Source organism: Rhincodon typus, chromosome 23 (assembly GCF_021869965.1).
Source record: "Rhincodon typus isolate 14 chromosome 23, sRhiTyp1.1, whole genome shotgun sequence".
NCBI lineage: Eukaryota > Metazoa > Chordata > Chondrichthyes > Orectolobiformes > Rhincodontidae > Rhincodon > Rhincodon typus.
The window spans coordinates 20,930,984-20,949,077 of NC_063354.1; the positions used below are offsets into that span (position 1 = coordinate 20,930,984).

General features: G+C 39.0%; 3 protein-coding genes across 6 annotated transcripts in view; all 3 read left to right on the forward strand.

Annotated features, from left to right (window-relative positions):
- The window catches only part of kif19 (kinesin family member 19), a 181,875-nt gene extending 176,532 nt beyond the window's left edge, over positions 1-5,343 (forward strand). Inside the window, exon 21 of the mRNA XM_048611035.1 lies at positions 285-5,343. Within this exon, the coding sequence (XP_048466992.1) occupies positions 285-433 (149 nt within the window). The 3' untranslated portion in view covers positions 434-5,343. The remainder of the gene's footprint in view (positions 1-284) is intronic.
- Positions 1-18,094, forward strand: part of rpl38 (ribosomal protein L38) — a 474,590-nt gene that overhangs the window by 406,370 nt on the left and 50,126 nt on the right. The gene's annotated exons all lie outside the window — the stretch shown is intronic.
- Positions 7,362-18,094, forward strand: part of abca5 (ATP-binding cassette, sub-family A (ABC1), member 5) — a 132,074-nt gene continuing 121,341 nt past the window's right edge. For 3 of the 4 annotated variants that reach the window (XM_020530313.2, XM_048611019.1, XM_048611018.1), the window contains exons 1-2: positions 7,363-8,896; positions 16,144-16,339. In XM_020530313.2, coding sequence (XP_020385902.1) covers positions 8,792-8,896; positions 16,144-16,339 — 301 coding nt within the window. In that variant the 5' untranslated portion in view covers positions 7,363-8,791. Of the gene's footprint in view, positions 8,897-16,143; positions 16,340-18,094 lie in introns of all 4 variants that reach the window. The other variant, XM_048611021.1, reaches the window with a different exon arrangement.

Below are 18,094 nucleotides of genomic sequence, written 5' to 3' on the forward strand. Positions count from 1 at the left end.
GGAGCAGGAAAGCTGACGTTTTGCGTCTAGACCCTTCTTCAGAAATGTTTTCTGAAGTTTTCTGAAGAAGGGTCTAGACCCGAAACATCAGCTTTCCTGCTCCTCTGATGCTGATTGGCCTCCTGTGTTCATCCAGCTCTACACCTTGTTATCTAAAGCTTGAAGTGTGTTCTCTTCCTGGTGTTGAGAGGGTGTGTGTCGGTCAGGAAGGTGGAACTGTAATATTGTTTTAAAATTATTTATAATTGAAATAAAAGTGTGCAGACATTTTTTATGTATCACAGGTCCGACAATTGCAGCAGACGTGGCTAGCTCAGCATCAATGCTGAATCAACCTGGAAACTTCAAGAAGCCTCCGAGCCGTAATCCTCAGCCACATTTTAACCACACGGTGACAAATGGAAAGAATGGTGTCAGAGCTAGAAAACCCTAAATCAGTGACTTTGTCAAGTCACCTGTATGAAATAAAGAACACAGGACATATTTCACTTATCTGGAGGGATGGAATATAAATGAAGTCTCGACTATCTACAAAATAGAATAGAAAACATTGCGAAACCACAGGTGGTGTTGCACGTACAATAAATCCTTGATAACCGCAAAATCACGAATCGCGAATTCGCCCATCCGCGCCAAAAATTAAGTATCAACAAAATTCAACATCTGCAGGCAAAACTTGGATATCCACGATTTTTATCCTATTTTAACTTACTTTTAAATGAGCTCCGCACTCATGAATTTCATCATTTGCAGCGGTTTTCTGGAACAGAACCTTCACGAGTATGGAGGAATGACTGTTTAAAATTGCATATTTTCCATTGTTGTGTCTTTTGATTATCTATATCTGAATCCCAAGCTTCACAATGTTTATCCTTTACCTCCATTTATCTAATGAGAAGAAGACCCTGCTGCCAATTGCTGTAATTAATGGACTCAACGATTTCTTCATGAACATTAGTGTAACAATGTCCACAATTTTGGATTGCACACTCAACCGAAGGAATCAGAACACAAAATTAGGCTTTATTCTTTGAAATAAACAATGTAGTCAAGAAATATATTGACAGTATAAGGTTTAATGTACAGAAGTGAACCAAACATTTCATTTTTTTTTACCAGACCCAGCGAATTTATGAACGTCCTTTTTTTAAAAAAACAAGTACAAAGTTGATGCCTCATCTTCATTCTATGTAGATAGAGAACAAGCCCTCAGATCAGATAGCAAGTGGATTCAAGAATAGTTATTGGATTTTAAACCAAAATATAAATAAATTAATTCAGACAGAAATATGCTGGGAATACTCAGCAGATCAGGCAGCATTTATGGAGGGAGAACCAGAGATAATATATCAAATTGATGACTGTCCATTATATGCTTTGATGAAAGGTCATCAGCCAGAAAGGTTTTTAATTGTTTCATCCAACGTTCATGGGGTGTGAACATTGCTAGCTAGTTCAGTGTTTATTGCCCATCCTTTAATAGCTTTATAGAAGATGGTGGTAAACCATTGTGTTTCTCTCTCCACAGATGCTGCCTGACTTGCTGAATATTTTCAGCACTTTCTGTTCTTCTTTCATATTTCCAGCATCTGCAGCATCCTGTTTTTAAACATATAAATAAATGAGTTTTCTGCTTAGTATTGGTATTTGCCACAGGTGCATCAGGCACATTAAGTGATGATTGACTGTAAATGAATATTTACCTTACAGATGCATTTCTTAGCTAAACATAGCAATCTATTTCAAAACATCATCTTATGAAAAGATGGAATTTGATATACCCTTTGAGTGGTATTTATTATGTAATAGATTTTTAATTGCTGTTCATTTTCCCCTTGACAACCATTGAGGTGAAGTATTAATTGTTTATCTCAAAATTATGTAAGGTTCTGACAAGTGAAAATCTGATAGGAAAGAGTAGTCGTTTGGAGTGAGTTGGATGGCAATATTTTTGTGTTTTCACTTGACAAACAGCTTTTGGGGACAAATGACCTCCCCAATTAGGATATGAAAGTTAGGCCTAAAAGGCTGAAACTCATAGCCTTTATGATGGGATTAAGTTATTGATCTACCTTTGTTTTTCACTAAGCAGTGGAACCAAAGTAACTTTAAAGCTGAATGGATAGAAACCAACATTATACACATGCTGAGACCATTATGCATTAAAACTCATTAAAAAAAATTTAAAATATTTTTTAAATGTTAAATTTTATATTAATCGAATGAATGTTAATGTACTGATATCAACCTGACAATTAATATCTATAGTGGTGAATTTTTAAGATCCAACCAAAATAGACCCATGTAGATATTTCATTTGGAACTTAAAGCTATAGGTGCAGCATGTATTCAGATTTCTGTTAATTTTACCATTTGTTTATATATATCAGCTACCAGCAATTATCAGCAACTGGGGCGCTCCTGGAATAATAATTTACGAATCTCTGAATTTAATAAATATAACTATTACATTATTTAAATATTGTTAATAATTCATATTGGAGTTCATTTTTTCTCTTATGACTTGGGTAATATCTACTAGTTACAATATTCCTTTTTATTGATTACTGATGACAATTACTGGTGGTCTGAAGGCACTATCCAGTTATCCATAACAGTTAACAGTGCACAAATTGGAGTAATTTTCTGACAATTAATCCTGGTTCAAATAAATATTTGAGCAATGTAATAAAGTTATTGTTTAAAATTCAGAACATCAACAAGTTTTTCAGTATCTAATCTCCATCATGAGCTAACATTGTTGGCAATATGAGAGGATATTAAGCTATCCTGGACTGGACTAGTGCTTACTGAACATTTCATTTCTTGAAGTGTAAATGGTAAATAACTGCTTCTGTATATCGTTCCTTTAACTGTTCCATTTACTTGCCTGAGAGATTTGTCCTTAATGAATATAATGTGCTTAAAAGTTATGTAATGTGGTACATTTATGAAAATTGCATCAGTGAATGTTATTATTTATGTTATGGATGGAGTCCTTCTTACAAAGCATGAACATTTTGTACGACAAAAATCATCATTTCTGATGTCGAACTGTCTGTATGTTTAAGATGAATTTCTTCTGGAATCATTGTTGTATCATGGGTATTAGATATAGTGTCATTCCCGAGTTAGGCACAGATAGATTTGGATACACTCTAATACACAGAGCTGTCCATTGCTGTGAATATAAAGAATGAGTAGCCTTTACAGGTGTAAACATTTCATCTGAACTGGTAATTCTATGTTAGCTCGCTTACAGCTGTGGATAAGACAAAAAGAAAGGTGAGGGTGTGCAGAGAGTCAAATACACATACTATGTATTGAAGGAAATGTAATAGGTTTATAGCTGTAAATAGGAGACCTCGTACACAAATAGATCTGCCATGTGTTTACAGCCTTTTCTATTTTTTTTAGCATTTCCAGTTTTATAAAACATAATTTTCACAAGATAATATTTGACTAATTCATTTGAATATTTTTGAGTATTTCTTCTGGAATAAGAGGAGTCCTTCAAAATTGGAGTCCTGGAGTATTTGAGTTATTTATTTTTAAACTTGTTTTCCTTTATTTCCTCTTGACATCATAAAATAACTATATTTATTTGAATATTAAAAAGCTCACTTTTTTTTCAAAAGTGATTGCATGCAAATGAAAAGTATAATATCTCACATTCTCTAATCATTGAACGCTTTCTTCACAATGAGAACAAGTGAGAAGTCTTCACTAACTAGACTCAGCTGAAAACTTTGAGTTATAGATAATTGCCAAAAAAAGGAATTTTAAGGGATATGGGAGTAAGCAGAGGATGGGATAAATCGAATCAGTTCATGAGAAGTAAAATGTTTTAATTTATCAAAACAGAAATTTCTGTGTAGCAAAATTCTAATAAAGTAATGCTGGTTAGAAAAGGCTCATTATTGAGAATACTGTTAGCACTCTCTTTAAGCCATTCTTACAGTTCTGTATGGATCACTGTCAACTATTTGGTTGTTCAGTTTGTGAGCTGTTGAAAGAGATGTCTGAATACGAAGCAGTTTTCTAAATTCACTAAAATTATGTAATGAAATGAGTAAATGGCACAAGACTGAAGCATTTCCATTGAGAGCCTTTCGCACCAAAATGCCACACATCCAGTCTTTTTTCCTGTCTGTTGTAGCAAAGATTAACACATTTAAAAGATTGATACTTTAATAATGTGTCCACCCCTACACGAACTTGTAAAATGTATGGTTGTCATTTTTAATTCTTCTGTTTCAGATTGTATGCCAGCAATGTTTGATTTACCAACCATTTTGACTTGGATTTTTGTCCATTTACTAGAGCATCTTATTAATCATGTTAAATGGAAAACATTACGGATGCTGGATATCTGAAATAACAGTCAAAAATGCTGGAGAAACTCAACATGTCTGGTAGCATTTGTGGACAACAAAGCAGAGTTAGCATTTTGAGTCTAAAATAAAAGAATAATTTTATGCTCAAAGTGTTAAATATGTTTCTCTCTCCACAGATGCTGCCAACCAGAGTTTCTCCAGGAATTTCTGTTTTTATTACTAAAAATGTTTGTCATCCCCTGCATACTAACACTTCTTCAGATATTAACTTGAGAAGATGGATCGGTTTATAAAATAACAGATTATGGTGTCATACTAATTAAGCCGTCTCTGACTAACCAGCTACCAAACAATAGATCTGTGTCAGATCTTTGATAGAAAAAAATGTATATTTTAGCCCAACCCACTGTGAGCACACGGGAAAAATACTTTCCAATGACTAAGTACATATTTAAATGTCGAGTTTTTTTTAACCTTTGCGTATTTATTTTCTGTATCTGCAACAGTACAGAATTTATAATTTTATTTGTACTTTTGAAAACGATTCAAAACAAATAAAGTATTGTCCACTTTGAAAGTCTGATTGCTAAGTATGCTGAATTACTTTCCTATGTTTCAGAGAAAGCCACCTACAACTAATTAATCTGGAGAAGAGGAGATCAAAGAAGTAATTCATTCAGTAATATTTTGACTAGTGGAACATGAGCGTGGAATTAATCTGTTAAAGTGAAATGCACAATTCCTCTACAATTCATCAGTCACTCATTAACGAGAACAATTATCCATCTACGAAATTCCGTGCCACTGCTCCTGGGTTCTGTGGGTCCTTGTGTGGCTGATGAGCCCAATCCTAGAGCCGCATCTCCAACCACACATTTGACAGGTATTTCTGGAAGGTGGAATTGAAATCATGCCTTGAAATCACTGGCATTCCTTTATCTGGTTCCTTTTCCATACTTCCTCTTGCTGATGGGTTTTCTCAGAGAATTGTATTCAGACAAGGGCTTCCTCCAAGTCAGTTTCTCTGAGCCAGGGTGGCCCATGCATTGACATAGAGTTGTAGAGTCATACAGCACGGAAACAGACACTTCAGTCCAAATTGTCTGTGCCGACCAGACATCCCAATCTGACCTAGTCACATTTGCCAGCATTTGGACAATATCCTTTTAAACCCTTCCTATTCATATACCCATCCAGATGCCTTTTAAATGTTGTAATTTTACTCACCTCCGCCATTTCGTCTGGCAGCTCATTCTATACACGCACTACCTTCTGCATGAGTAAGTTACCCGTCAAGAGCTTTTAAAATCTTTCCTCTCTCACCTTAAACCTATACCTTCTAGTTTTGGACTTCCCCACCCTAGGAAAAAAGGCCTTGACTATTCATTTTATCCATGCCCACCATGATTGTATAAATCTCTATAAGATCACCCCTCAGCCTCTGACACTCCGGGAAAAAAGCCCCCAGCCTATTCAGCCTCTCCTATAACTCAAACCCTCCAGTCCCAGCAAAATTCTTGTAAATCTTTTCTGCATCCTTTCAAGTTTAACAACATCCTTCTTATAGGAGGATGACCAGAATTGTACGCAGTATTCTAAAACATCCTTTCTCAGCTCAAGGAAGGTACACAAAGGAGCAGAAGACAAAATAAGTGTTTCAAAGACTCCCTGAAGTTTTCCCTCAAGAATGCAACATAGTTGGGAACTATAGACTGGTGAGTCTTACATCAGCGGAGGGTAAGTTGTTAGAGGAGATTCTGAGGGACCATATTTACATGTATTTGGAAAATGAGGACAGATTAGGGATAGTCAACATAGCTTTGCGCATGGGAAATGTCACCAACATCCTGTACAGCTGCAACATGACATCCCAACTCCAATACTTAATGTTATGACCAATGAAGCCAAGCATGCCAAACACCACCTTCACCACCCTGTCTACCTGTGACTCCAATTTCAAGAAACTATGCACTTGTAGCCCTTGGTCTCTTTTTTCAGCAATATACCCCAGGGCCCTACCATTAACTGTATAAGTCCTTCCCTGGTTTGCCTTCCCAAAATGAAACACCTCACATTAAATTAAACTCCATTTGCCACTTGTCAGCCCATTGGCCAATCTGATCAAGGTCCCATTGTACTCTGTGATAATCTTCACTGTCCACTACCTGACCTATTTTGGTGTCACCTGAAAACTTCCTAAGCATACCTCCTACATTCACATCCAAATCATTTATATAAATGACAAAAAGCAGTAGATCCAGCACACTGCTAGTCACAGGCCTCCAGTCCAAAAAGCAACCCTACACCACCACGCTCTGTCTCTTACCTTCAAGCCAATTTTGATACCAACTGGCTAGCTCCCCTGGATCCCATGTCATCTAATGTTACTAATCAGTCAACCATGCAGATCCTTGTCAAAAGCTTTGCTGAAGACCATATAGACAAATTCTACTGCTTTACCGTCATTAGTCTTCTTTGTCACCTCTTCACAAAACTCAATTTAGTTAGTGAGACATGATCTCCCAAGCACAAAACCATGCTGACTATCCCTAATCAGTCCTTGCCTTTCCAAATACATGTAAATCCTGTGCCAAAGAATGCTCCAACAACTTGCCCACCACTGATGTAAGGCTCATTAGTTTATAGTTCCCATTCTTGAGGGAAAACTTAAGGGAGTCTTTGAAACAGTTCTCTCGCCTTCCTCTCATTTGAGTACCTTCCTTGAGCTGAGCGAGAGATGGTTTTGCTTTGGTGGTGAGAATTCAGGTATCCTGAGCATGTGGCTCGATAAGTAATGGCCAGTTAATATAATTATAATGTCAAGTTTCACATTTGTATGCCTGAAATTTCCCCACCACTTTATCTTTTTATTTAGTGAAAATATTCAGTTGTATTTACTTCCTACGGACTATGCAGACAGGCGCCTTGAATCAGTGCAAATCAGTGAAGACGAACTTGCAATGGTTGGGGCTGAGCTGACCGTCAGGCAGAGGGATGGAGGTGCCACTAGGGGACGCCCTCGGCTGTGGGCAGTGGCGGTCGAGGAGGACGAGGCATCTCTTGTGTAGCCCGGTGGTACTGGAGCCCCGAAGAGGAAGGATAATGTTCGCGGGATTTAGATTGTTGGAGATGATGAGGCTGAGATCGTGTCACTTCGTGTTTCTGAGTCTTTCTGCCCTGAGTTAACAGCTTACAACCTGAAGTCGCGGATCAGTCGGCGCTTTGTGGTAGACGAGGGAGCGGTGGGCTTTGCTGCAGCTCTAGAGGAAACGGGGCCTGATAGTGATCAATCAAACCCCCACCGCCGGGCCGTCAGTGAGAGGGGGCTCCTCAAGCCCCCCACTGCCGGGCCGTCAGTGAGAGGGGGCTCCTCAACCCCCCCACCGCCGGGCCGTCAGTGAGAGGGGGCTCCTCAACCCCCCCCCCCCCACCCCCGGGCCGTCAGTGAGAGGGGGCTCCTCAACCCCTCACCCCCCAACCCCGGGCCGTCAGTGAGAGGGGGATCCTCAACCCCACCCCCAGGCAGTGAGTAAGAGGGGGATCCTCACCCCTCACTGCCCCCCACCCCCAGGCTATCAGGGAGAGGGAGATCCTCATCCCCAGTCTGTCAGTGAAAGGATCCTCACCCCCTCCCCCTGGCTGTCATTGAGAGGGTCCCTCACCCCAGGCTGACAGAAAAAGGGACCCCCCCGAGCTCTCGTGGGGTGTAAGGGATCCTCACCTGGGCTGTCAGAGAGAGCGTATCCTCACCCCCATTCCCCCACCCTCAGGCTGTCATTGAGAGAATCCTCACCCCCACTATCCCTCCACCTGGGCTGTCAGAGAGGGAGGGTCCTCTCTCCCCACTCCCTCTCATCCCGAGCTATTAGTGTCAGCGATCCTTACCTCATTTCCCCCAGGTTGTCGGAGGGAGTGAGGGATCTCACTTCAACCCCTCCAGCTGTCTAGAGGAAGGGTGGAGAGGACTCTAATCTCAAACACCGTCTTTGGACCCCACCCAATGCTGGCCTTGTCTGCTTTGTTGTTTGTTTAGTTTATTGAACGATTTCCTTCCTGGATTGCCTCCACGCTTATGAGGCTTGTAGTACACAGGCTCAGTGTTTTAAAATGTAATTTTAGTTAATATGGTTGTTTGGATTTTGATGACATACTGTCAGTTTGCTGTGGAATCGGTGGAATTTATACTTTTGGTCTCCTGAGGTTTAGTTTTTTCTTAATAAGGTGCAAGAAAGCGACCTTAGAAAACCCCCCTTAAAATGTCCACGTTGTCAATGCGTGAGCATCTTTAGGTAAAAACAACTGTCTTCAGTCTGCTGCCACCCCTTGTAGAGTAGCTGTAGTGTTGACTTCAGGGCCTTTATTTCCAAAATTTAATGGAAAGTGTCCTTGTGCTGTTTACATAAAATAGAAAATTGTTTAGGAATTTTTTCCCCCGTTTTTGAATCGTTGAAATAATGGGAGGTTTGAAGAGAAAAGATGCCGCAATTTGGCAGCAAACCAAAGCGCTTTTATACAGAAATTTTCTCATAAAAAAGCGGAACAAAGATCAGACTTTACAGGTAAGTGTCATTACTTTTTATCCATCTGATCTTGAATGCATTAATACTGCCTCAAAGTAGTTTCCATGTTTTCTGGGCAACATCAGACCGTGCTAAAGATGCATGAAACAGAGTGCGTACAAAATCTTAGCCCTGGAGGATACCGTATACCTGATACTGTGAAAGACAACGTTTTTTTTAAATCGGAAGGCTGGGTTTTTTTTTGCATTTCTGCAGAATAGACTTGTGGTTAAAGGGCTGGCGAGTTTCTGTAAACTGGTAGACTTGCATTTGGTTCTCCAGTAATGTCTCAAAAGAATCAACGTACTGAATCCGATAAGCCCTGCTGTTTACAATTATTTCAGTAACCACATGTTTGTATATCATCTATTAGAATAGATTATTACAGGAACACAGCTAAAAGCAGTACTCGTCAAAAAGATTGGGAGGGGGTGCAATCAGGCAAAACCTCACGTAGCCGCATGCAGAGATAGTTACAATTGAATCTACTTCATCTACCCTTTTAGACAGTGATTTTCAGATAACCATTGCTCACTGTTTTTTTTTGCTCATCTCTCCTCTAGTTCTTTTGCCATTGACCTTAAATCTGTGTTTCCTAGTTACCGACCCTTCTGCCAAAAAAAGTAGCCTCTCCTTATTTACTTAATCAAAATCCTTCATGATATTGACCATCTTCCATCAAATTGTTGTTATCTGAAAATATATGTCTGTTTTCCTGTGGACAATTCAGAAAATGAAGTGTAATAATAAATGAAAGAATGGTCAAATTACTAAATTAAGTTATGTCTTGGAGTGATTGAGTTTCAGTAGAGTAGTGAATCGTGATCTGACAAAAGTAGTGTCGCAGGTAGACAGGGTGGTGAATAAAGCTTTTGGCAGCTTGTCTTTATTGGTCAAAGCATTGAGTATAGGAGTTGGGACATCATGTTGCAGCTGTACAAGACTTGGTGAGGCCACTTTTAGAATACTACATTCAATTCTGGTTGCCCTGCTACAGGAAGGATGTTGTTAAACTAGAACAGGTACAGAAAAAAAATGACAAGGATGTTGCTGGGACTAGTGGGTTTGAGATATAAGGAGAGGCTGGATAGGTTGGGACTTGTTTCCCTGGAAAGTGAGAGGCTGAGGGGTGACCATATAGAGGTCTATAAAATCATGAGGGACACTGGTAAGATGAATAATTAACGTCTTTTTCCAAGGGTGAGGGAGTCCAAAACTAGAGGGCATAGTTTAAAGGTGAGAGGAGAAAGATTTAAAAGGGACCTGAGGGGATCACTTTTTCATACAGAGGGTGGTGCCTGTTTGGAATGAGCTGCCAGGGGAAGAGATAGAGGTGGATACGATTACAGGATTTAAGAGACAATTGGACAGGTTTGTGAATAGGAAAAGTTTAGCTGGATATGGGCCAAAAGCAGGCAAATAGAACTAGTTCAGTTTAGGATGCCTGGGTCTGTTTCTGTGCTATATGACCCTATGAGTCTATAATTTTCTTGTGCATCTGTAGTATTGTTTTGTTGCGATCCTGAATATGGATTGCTGCTTATGCCTATTCCTTTTCTTTCACTGTGCTCTCAAAGTCTATTTAGTTCTTGCTACTGCTCATTGATGTGTCTTAATAGATTGACAGTTTTAACACTGAAGTTGCTGTCTGGACAGGGATTCCTGCTAGTATTCTGACCATGGAGTATACTGCATTGTTGGAAGTGAAACTACAGCTTTAGACTGCTGTATAAATATAGCGTTTCATATTTTGGATTCAAAGTGTACAACACTATGATGGTATCCCTAAAATGTCATGATGTGGTGCTTCAGTGGCTTCAAAACAGACATTGTTCCTGACATTTCATATAATATTCTGGTGGTTCCCCTGTTTTCAAGCTCAGGTCTGCCTGTAGGTCTTTAATAAGGATTCATTTTTGATTGTCAGCTGAGTGCAGTTGACTGTCAGTCTCATTTCATCTGTTGAACTTAATCTCCTGACTCTGGTGGTAATGTCACTGCTGGCTCATACAGTTATAAAGCACTTTAAAATAGGGAAAAGGTCAAATGCACTTCACAGAAGTACAATCAGGCAAAACCTCACGTAGCCACATGCAGAGGTAGTTACAATTGAATCTACTTCATCTACCCTTTTAGACAGTGATTTTCAGATAACCATTGCTCACTGTTATTTTTTTTTTGCTCATCTCTCCTCTAGTTCTTTTGCCATTGACCTTAAATCTGTGTTTCCTAGTTACCGACCCTTCTGCCAAAGAAAGTAGCCTCTCCTTATTTACTTAATCAAAATCCTTCATGATATTGACCATCTTCCATCAAATCTCCCTCTCAAGCTTCTCCGCTGTAAGGAGTACAGCCCAAGTTACTCTAGTCTCTCCACATAACTGAAGTCTTTTAGCCCCTGATACTATTCTAACAAATCAACATTGTGCGCTTGCCTTGACATCCTTTCTAAAGTATGGTGTTTAAATTTGAGCACCCTATTCCAGCTTGCTTTATAAAGGTGTTTTACAAGAGTTTAGTATGCTGTAACATTACACAATACTTCAGACCTATTTTTACTGCTTTCTGAAGTAAATGTAAACATTAATAAACCTGTCATTAAGTCCATGTATTTGCACTGTTTTGTGCATAGAATTTATTCTTCAACGTAACTGTTTGATTGCACTGTTAATGATTATAACTCTGATGGAATTGTTAACACTTTCTAAATTGAAACAGCGCTTGAATTGGATACACTTTCTAAGTAACAAACTCCAGCATTTTCAACTCACAGGCATAACATAACTAAACTGAAATATAAGGCTGAAATTAAATGGGTAATATTTATATCAACAGCACTACACATAAATAGACATTTAAAGTGTATACAGGCCAGTGAAGAAGTTCATTTTGTCATGTTACAACTGAGTGAAAGAGAGCCATTAGCTTCCCTCTTTTTAACCCCCTCTCGGTCCGTGGCAACAAATATTTTTATTTCTTCTGTAGCATGTAACTATCACAACTTGATTAAAATGTAATTAACTACTTCAAAATTATGAAATCACAAGGTTTTTTGAAGTGACAAAAAGAAGAATTTTATTGCGCACTACTTCGAGAAAATAATAAAACTGTGACATCAGACACGCACAAACACAGGAAATAAGATTAAAAAGAAGTGGGAAGAGTGTCTGGTGCAGACAGAAAGATAAAGGCGTTTGCAGTTTAAAGTCTTGAGTCCTTCAGGTATTTGATATTAAACCTGAAGCCAATTATTTAATTGTTGACTTGTGTTCTGCAGCAGTGGCAAGGTTTGTAGATCTTGAGTTGTTAGTGAATGATGGTTATCCCAAGTTAATTTTTCATTGGGTGCTGACTTCGAAGTTCGGAAAGACACAGAGAGAGATTGCTTCAGAGTTCTTGCTGTGCTACTTTGAAGCGCCTATTGAAATTCATTGCGTTTCAAAGACTGCCTCTATGACACATCAGATACCTACGTTGCTGGCTCAGTCCATCTGCTACTAAATCCCTCACCTTCAGCTGCAACTGTTCCAATGCTTTCTTGCCCAGTCTCAATAAAGCTTAGCTTCTCGTATTCTATACTGAACCGTCCAGCTCATTGTATTTGATTGCCTGTGTTGGTTTCCTTCATGGTGTCCATTTCTGACCTCTGTAACCTCCTGCAGCTTTATTACTTCTTGAAGCTTTGCTTGCCTCATATTCTTGTTCACCATTCATGTTAGAAATATTTTCTCTCAAACCTGTTCAGAGATGTTATTACACAGCTCTGAAACAGGTGGGACTTGAACACAAAGGCAGATGACTACCACTGCACCACAAGGGCCTACCACTCATGTTATACATTAGCAGATAACTTTATTTTTATATCAATTAACACTCCATAAATCTCACAACCCACCAATTACTAGCTCCCCACTTTAATACAGCCGATTCTTACTCGGTTAACCCTTAATCAATATATCCGTCACCTGTTCACTTGTTCCATTAGGTCTCAAGCATCCCTTCAGAGCTTATTGGATGGTAACAACTTATTCCCAGCATTGATTGTTTCTACAGTATTTCTGAATTCTGGACCATGTCCTTTTGAATTCCCTTCTTAAACCTCTTCACTTATCTCTCTTCCATTATGACCCTCTTTAAAATAGTGTTTTTTGCCGTTCTATTAGTTAGTCTTTCTAACATCTCTGCCTTTGGCTTGACTTCTATTTTTTTCTGATTATGCTAGTGTGTAGCACTTTGAACAGTTTTTTCACATTAAAGGGCATTAGTGCATGCATACTGTTGTTAAGTGGTTGAGTCATAATGCCTTCTGAATTGAACTGGCAAGCCACAGCTTTCTTTTAAATGATAACATTTAAGAGTTATTTCTATCAGCCAATGCCAGACACAAGACTTCGCTAATTGAGAGAGACAGTTTACTTCAGGGGACGAAGTTTGGTGTAGGAACCATGGGAATGGCCCTGCATGTGTAAGAAGCATGTTCGACTCAAAGGCAGGTCCAGTGACGTATAAAGTTCAGGTAGGTGCAACGGTCCTGAACAAGCACATGGACCATATGAAAGCTGCAAACTTGCAAACAGGATGGAAGCAAAACCTCGGCACATTTGGAACAGCTGGCAGGCGAAACCTGTGGGTTCTCCCTCTCCGTCAAGTGTTGAAGAGACTTCAAATCTGAGATGTGCACGGCGGATGTCACCGCCTTGATGCTTTTGCTGCCTGAAGGAGACAATGAATTTCTTCCCAGATGCTCCGGGAGTAAGAGGCAAGCTACTGTGCGTTACATGCCGCCTGTATCCAAGGCAGAGTCAGAGAAACCTGACCCAGTGCTAAAATGCACCAGGAGGAGCTGAAAAAGAAAACTGGCCTATGTCCTTAGACTCAGAGAGGGTGACATGTGGTGATTGGAACTGGTCAGTCAGTTGGACCTCGTAGAATAAGAGTTCCCTGATTGGGGCTGTTAATCTGGTCCAATCAGGGGTCTCTGGCTGACAGATATAAACAGGAGTGTCAGACATCCTCACACTCTGAGAGCTGTCTCTGAAGGAGCTGGATCAGTGTCAAGGACTTTCCATGTGTGAATAAAGGGTGACTTGGTGACAGGATATCGGCTCTGTGGAGTTACTTTGGCCCCCTACCCCTCTCCGTACCTCTCCTTCAACTTTGATGGTTTGCATTGCCCTTATTGGGCTTTGCACATAAATTATTCAGTTGGAAAAATAAGTAATTTACTGCTGGTGGTTAATAGCTTGAAAAAAAAACACGGGTGACTTGCTAGTTTGGTGAAAAAAAAAATTCAGTTGTATGTAAGAGCACTTCTGGATAAAAGGAAAAAAGTAAAATGGATCCTTCACATTTCCTCCTTCAACTGGGACAGTGCTTCCCAACCTTGAAAATTGTCGCAACTGCTCAATGAGGTCTATGAGTATGGGAGGTCGGCTGTATTAGCTATTATAACTTCTTCTGCGCTCCATGGCAGTCATTGCTGCCTCAGAGCTTGTGACCCCAAAATTCATGCTCACCAGCTGACTTGGCATCTTGAAACCTACTCTGAAAACCTGAATTAGAACTTGTGTTTTCATGTAGTACATCTAAATTAGCAATTGATCCAAAGCCATTTTATAGAAACAGACTGTGACAGAAAATTCTTTTAAAAATATGTCTTGATATTTTGGTATGCTGCAGGAAATTTAAGGAAATAGAGAGTGGAAGTGTTTTTATAGCTGGGTGTGTGACCATGTGCTTTTTTTATGTCCTGTGCACTGAGCTTAAATATACAGTTTAATTCTTTGTAAGCCCAAATTGTTATATTTATGATTCCTAATTTGGTTAACCTTTAACTCGACCAAAAAAATGCCTAGAATAAGAAGCAGGCCAAAAATGCAAGTTTTAAATGCTTTAAGTTTTATTTTAAACAAAACAATTGTGCTAAAGTACATGATGCTAAAGTGTATGATAATGCAGGTATCATTAGTGAGGGTTTTGTCTGTCCCAAAAGTCCCCTTTTCAGATCAGTGTCTTCAACTTGTGACCTTGTTGCAGCATAATTACTTGTACCATTTCATTGCTCTTCTGTGGTTACTTGAAGGATATGTACTTTAGTTTAAGCCAACTGTTTCATTTTTCTGTTTGCACTGTCAAGGATAAAGATGCATATTTGAGTATAGTACCTAACCCTATCGCAGTTCTCATAAAGTAAAAGGGAGCATTACTGCATATGCCTGCGTTTAAGGAATATGCAAAAACAATGCAGGATATGACTAAAACCGAAAGATGGTCCAGGGTACTTTCATTGACAGTAGGTTGGTACGCTTTGTAAATAGCAGAGTGGCTTCCTGCAGAAAGCATTTGAACATTAGTAAAAATATCATGTAATGTCACTACAGAGAATTAACTGTTACTCACTGACCGTACTAGGGGAATGGAGATTTCTTGAGGGTCCATTTAATCCTGCTATATTACAGTTCTGAAGTGGAACCATCATATTTGAAAATAATATTTTCTGTCATTTATGACAATGTGTTTAGAAAATTGCTGGCATTTAGAGTTTAAGGTTTTATTTCTTTGGATATATTATAAACTTTGAGTCAGTCCAAACCAGTTGTAAAATGGAGTCTTCAGGTATGTTCCCTTCACTCTTACCAAATAATGGAGTTTGGTGGCTGAGGAGTCTGGTGTAAACAAATGGCAGCCTGATGTATTGGTGCAAACTGGGGTCACTGATTGGATTTTAACCAAGGGTTGAGCAGGTAAGGCTTCATGACTAGCTACCAAGTGAAGGCAGGTCAAAAGCTGGTAGGTTGACATAGAAGTCCCAAAAGGTAAGAGGAAACTTTTCCTCTGTAGGCCTTTCAGAAGCAGAAGTGGGCTCCATGAGGAATATCATGGCCTTCTGTACACACAATTCTTCATGTACCCTAACTCCATTGAGATTCTCCCGTGATCCCTGTGACGACTTATACCATTAGCAGCAAGTATTCTTTTGGTGCCAACTAACAGGCTCCACCCTCCCAATTATATCCTCCCTTATGGACGGTAATTGACTAGTTGTGTGAAAATGAGGTTTAGGTGTCAAAATTCTCCAGTGCCTAAAATGTAGACCACATGCAAGTGCAGTTTTACAGAGTTAACATTGAACCCTATTGTGCTAACTATTGGTTTGTTACTTGAACGTATACTGTTTGCAAAATGTATAGTTTTTAAAGTTTGCTGGAAAAATGAAAGTGGTAATTTTGAAACAAATTCTCTTGCAGGAATTGCTTTTACCGCTCTTCTTAGTTTTTGCCCTGGTTTGCTTAAGTGTACTTGTCCCTCCACAATTATACTTGAAGACGCTCACCAGTGAGCCCGAGGAGCTGGATAATTTTGTGCAACCAGACTACAGACTTGGATACACGCCAGTGAACAATCACACCAAGGAAATCATGGAGGAAGTAGGGGCACTGCTTGGTGAGCATTAAATATACCCAGATAAGAAGCACATTATGCTAAATATTAAACATGTGTTAGTGAAATTTTGTCAGATAAATCATATTCTGCTGTGACTAAACCCAGGTTTAAATTACAATTTTAAGAAGATTTCATAAGAGCAAGTTTTATTGTTGGTCTTTTGGTAGATGTGGGGATGACCTATACCTGACCATAAAAAGTAACCCGTATACCTGCTTACTCCCAGGTCCAACAAAAGAGCCTTACCACCAACTATCCAAGACAGTTTTGATAAGATAATTCCTAAGAACAGACACGTGATTAATTCCAGCCTCATTAATGAAAGGATGGTTGTCCCAGTAAATGAATAACACCACGTGTGAGTCTCAGCTCATGAACCAGCTAGATTAACTCCCTAAACAGCTGCAAAGACAACAGCTAAAGTTATTTTGCAGTAAATAGTTGTTTCTTTTAAGTTACTCACAATATTAAAAAATAGGCTCTGGTTAAAAATTCTTCAGATAATTATTGAAGCAGTTGTCAAAATAAAGGACACAAGTATAACCAAAGTATCATACAAACATTAGGGGAAAAGCATTTAAACCTAGATGTGAAAGTTGATAAGCCTTAGGAAACACCTTCTTTTATGCCCTGAACAGAATAAATTATTCACAGACCATTAATTACATAGATCTAACAATAGAAGTAGCAGTATAACTTTACACTCTATAACTAAATTTTATTACAAATCTTATAGCAAGTAGTTAAAACTAACTGTCTTTTGTATTTTTACATGTATAATTAGGACAGTGGGAAATATCAGAGGTGTAACTGAATTTGATAAAGGCAGCACATGGAATACAATGAATGACAGAATTCAAGCTATCCTTAAAAGATAAGCAAGCCTGAGACAGATCCGAAGAAGTATAGCCAGTAATTTTGGAATGCAAATGAATAGGGTGAACAGAAAGATCCCAAGGCCTAGAGATTACAATGTCTGGTAAATGCCATAAGGTCATGGGAACCTGGGGGTGTCCATAGGAATGCCAACCATTGATTAGGTGTCCCACAGGATTGGGTGTATAGCTTGAGGGGGAAGGACGGTGACTACTCTGTATGTGATTATTGTAACACGAAATGTATAAAAATGCTGTATTTCACTGTAAGAATCAGAGTGTGTCATTGATCTCTCTTTTTTGATCTGAGCTAAAGATTAAAGGAAATATTGTTTTCTCACATCGAGGCCAGATTCAGGGAAGATCTGCTTGAATAAACATCTTACACTTGCCTGAATTCTGTCTGCCTCCTGAGTCTTTGTCCCCGATCAGGGGTACACCCCTACAGTAGGCATAGTCTTCTTGAAGTCTACTGCAGGTCCATTGCTGTGTTTCTAGGTGTGTCTTGTGAAGTGACCCATTATATCACTGATTTTGAATTGATCTGTAGATACCCTTTATTCACCTTTAGAAATACATTTCATTGAAATAAGGATTGCTCATAATTTATGACTATTGTACATGTGGTGCACAAGTATCTCTAGTGGAAATTAGAACTTCATAAAACACTGAATAAACGTTTTGTCTTTTAAATAAAAGTTTTATTTCTGTGAAATATTGTTTCTCTGGATACCATGAAGAGATTCAGAAACAAAGAAGAGAACTCTTAGACTGCTGATAACTCCAGGGAATTCTGAGCTCCCAGGGCTAAGATTTAACATTAAGCAATTCATCCTGTGATGCTGAAAGATATGCCAATGTTTAGAGGTTAGGTGTTTAT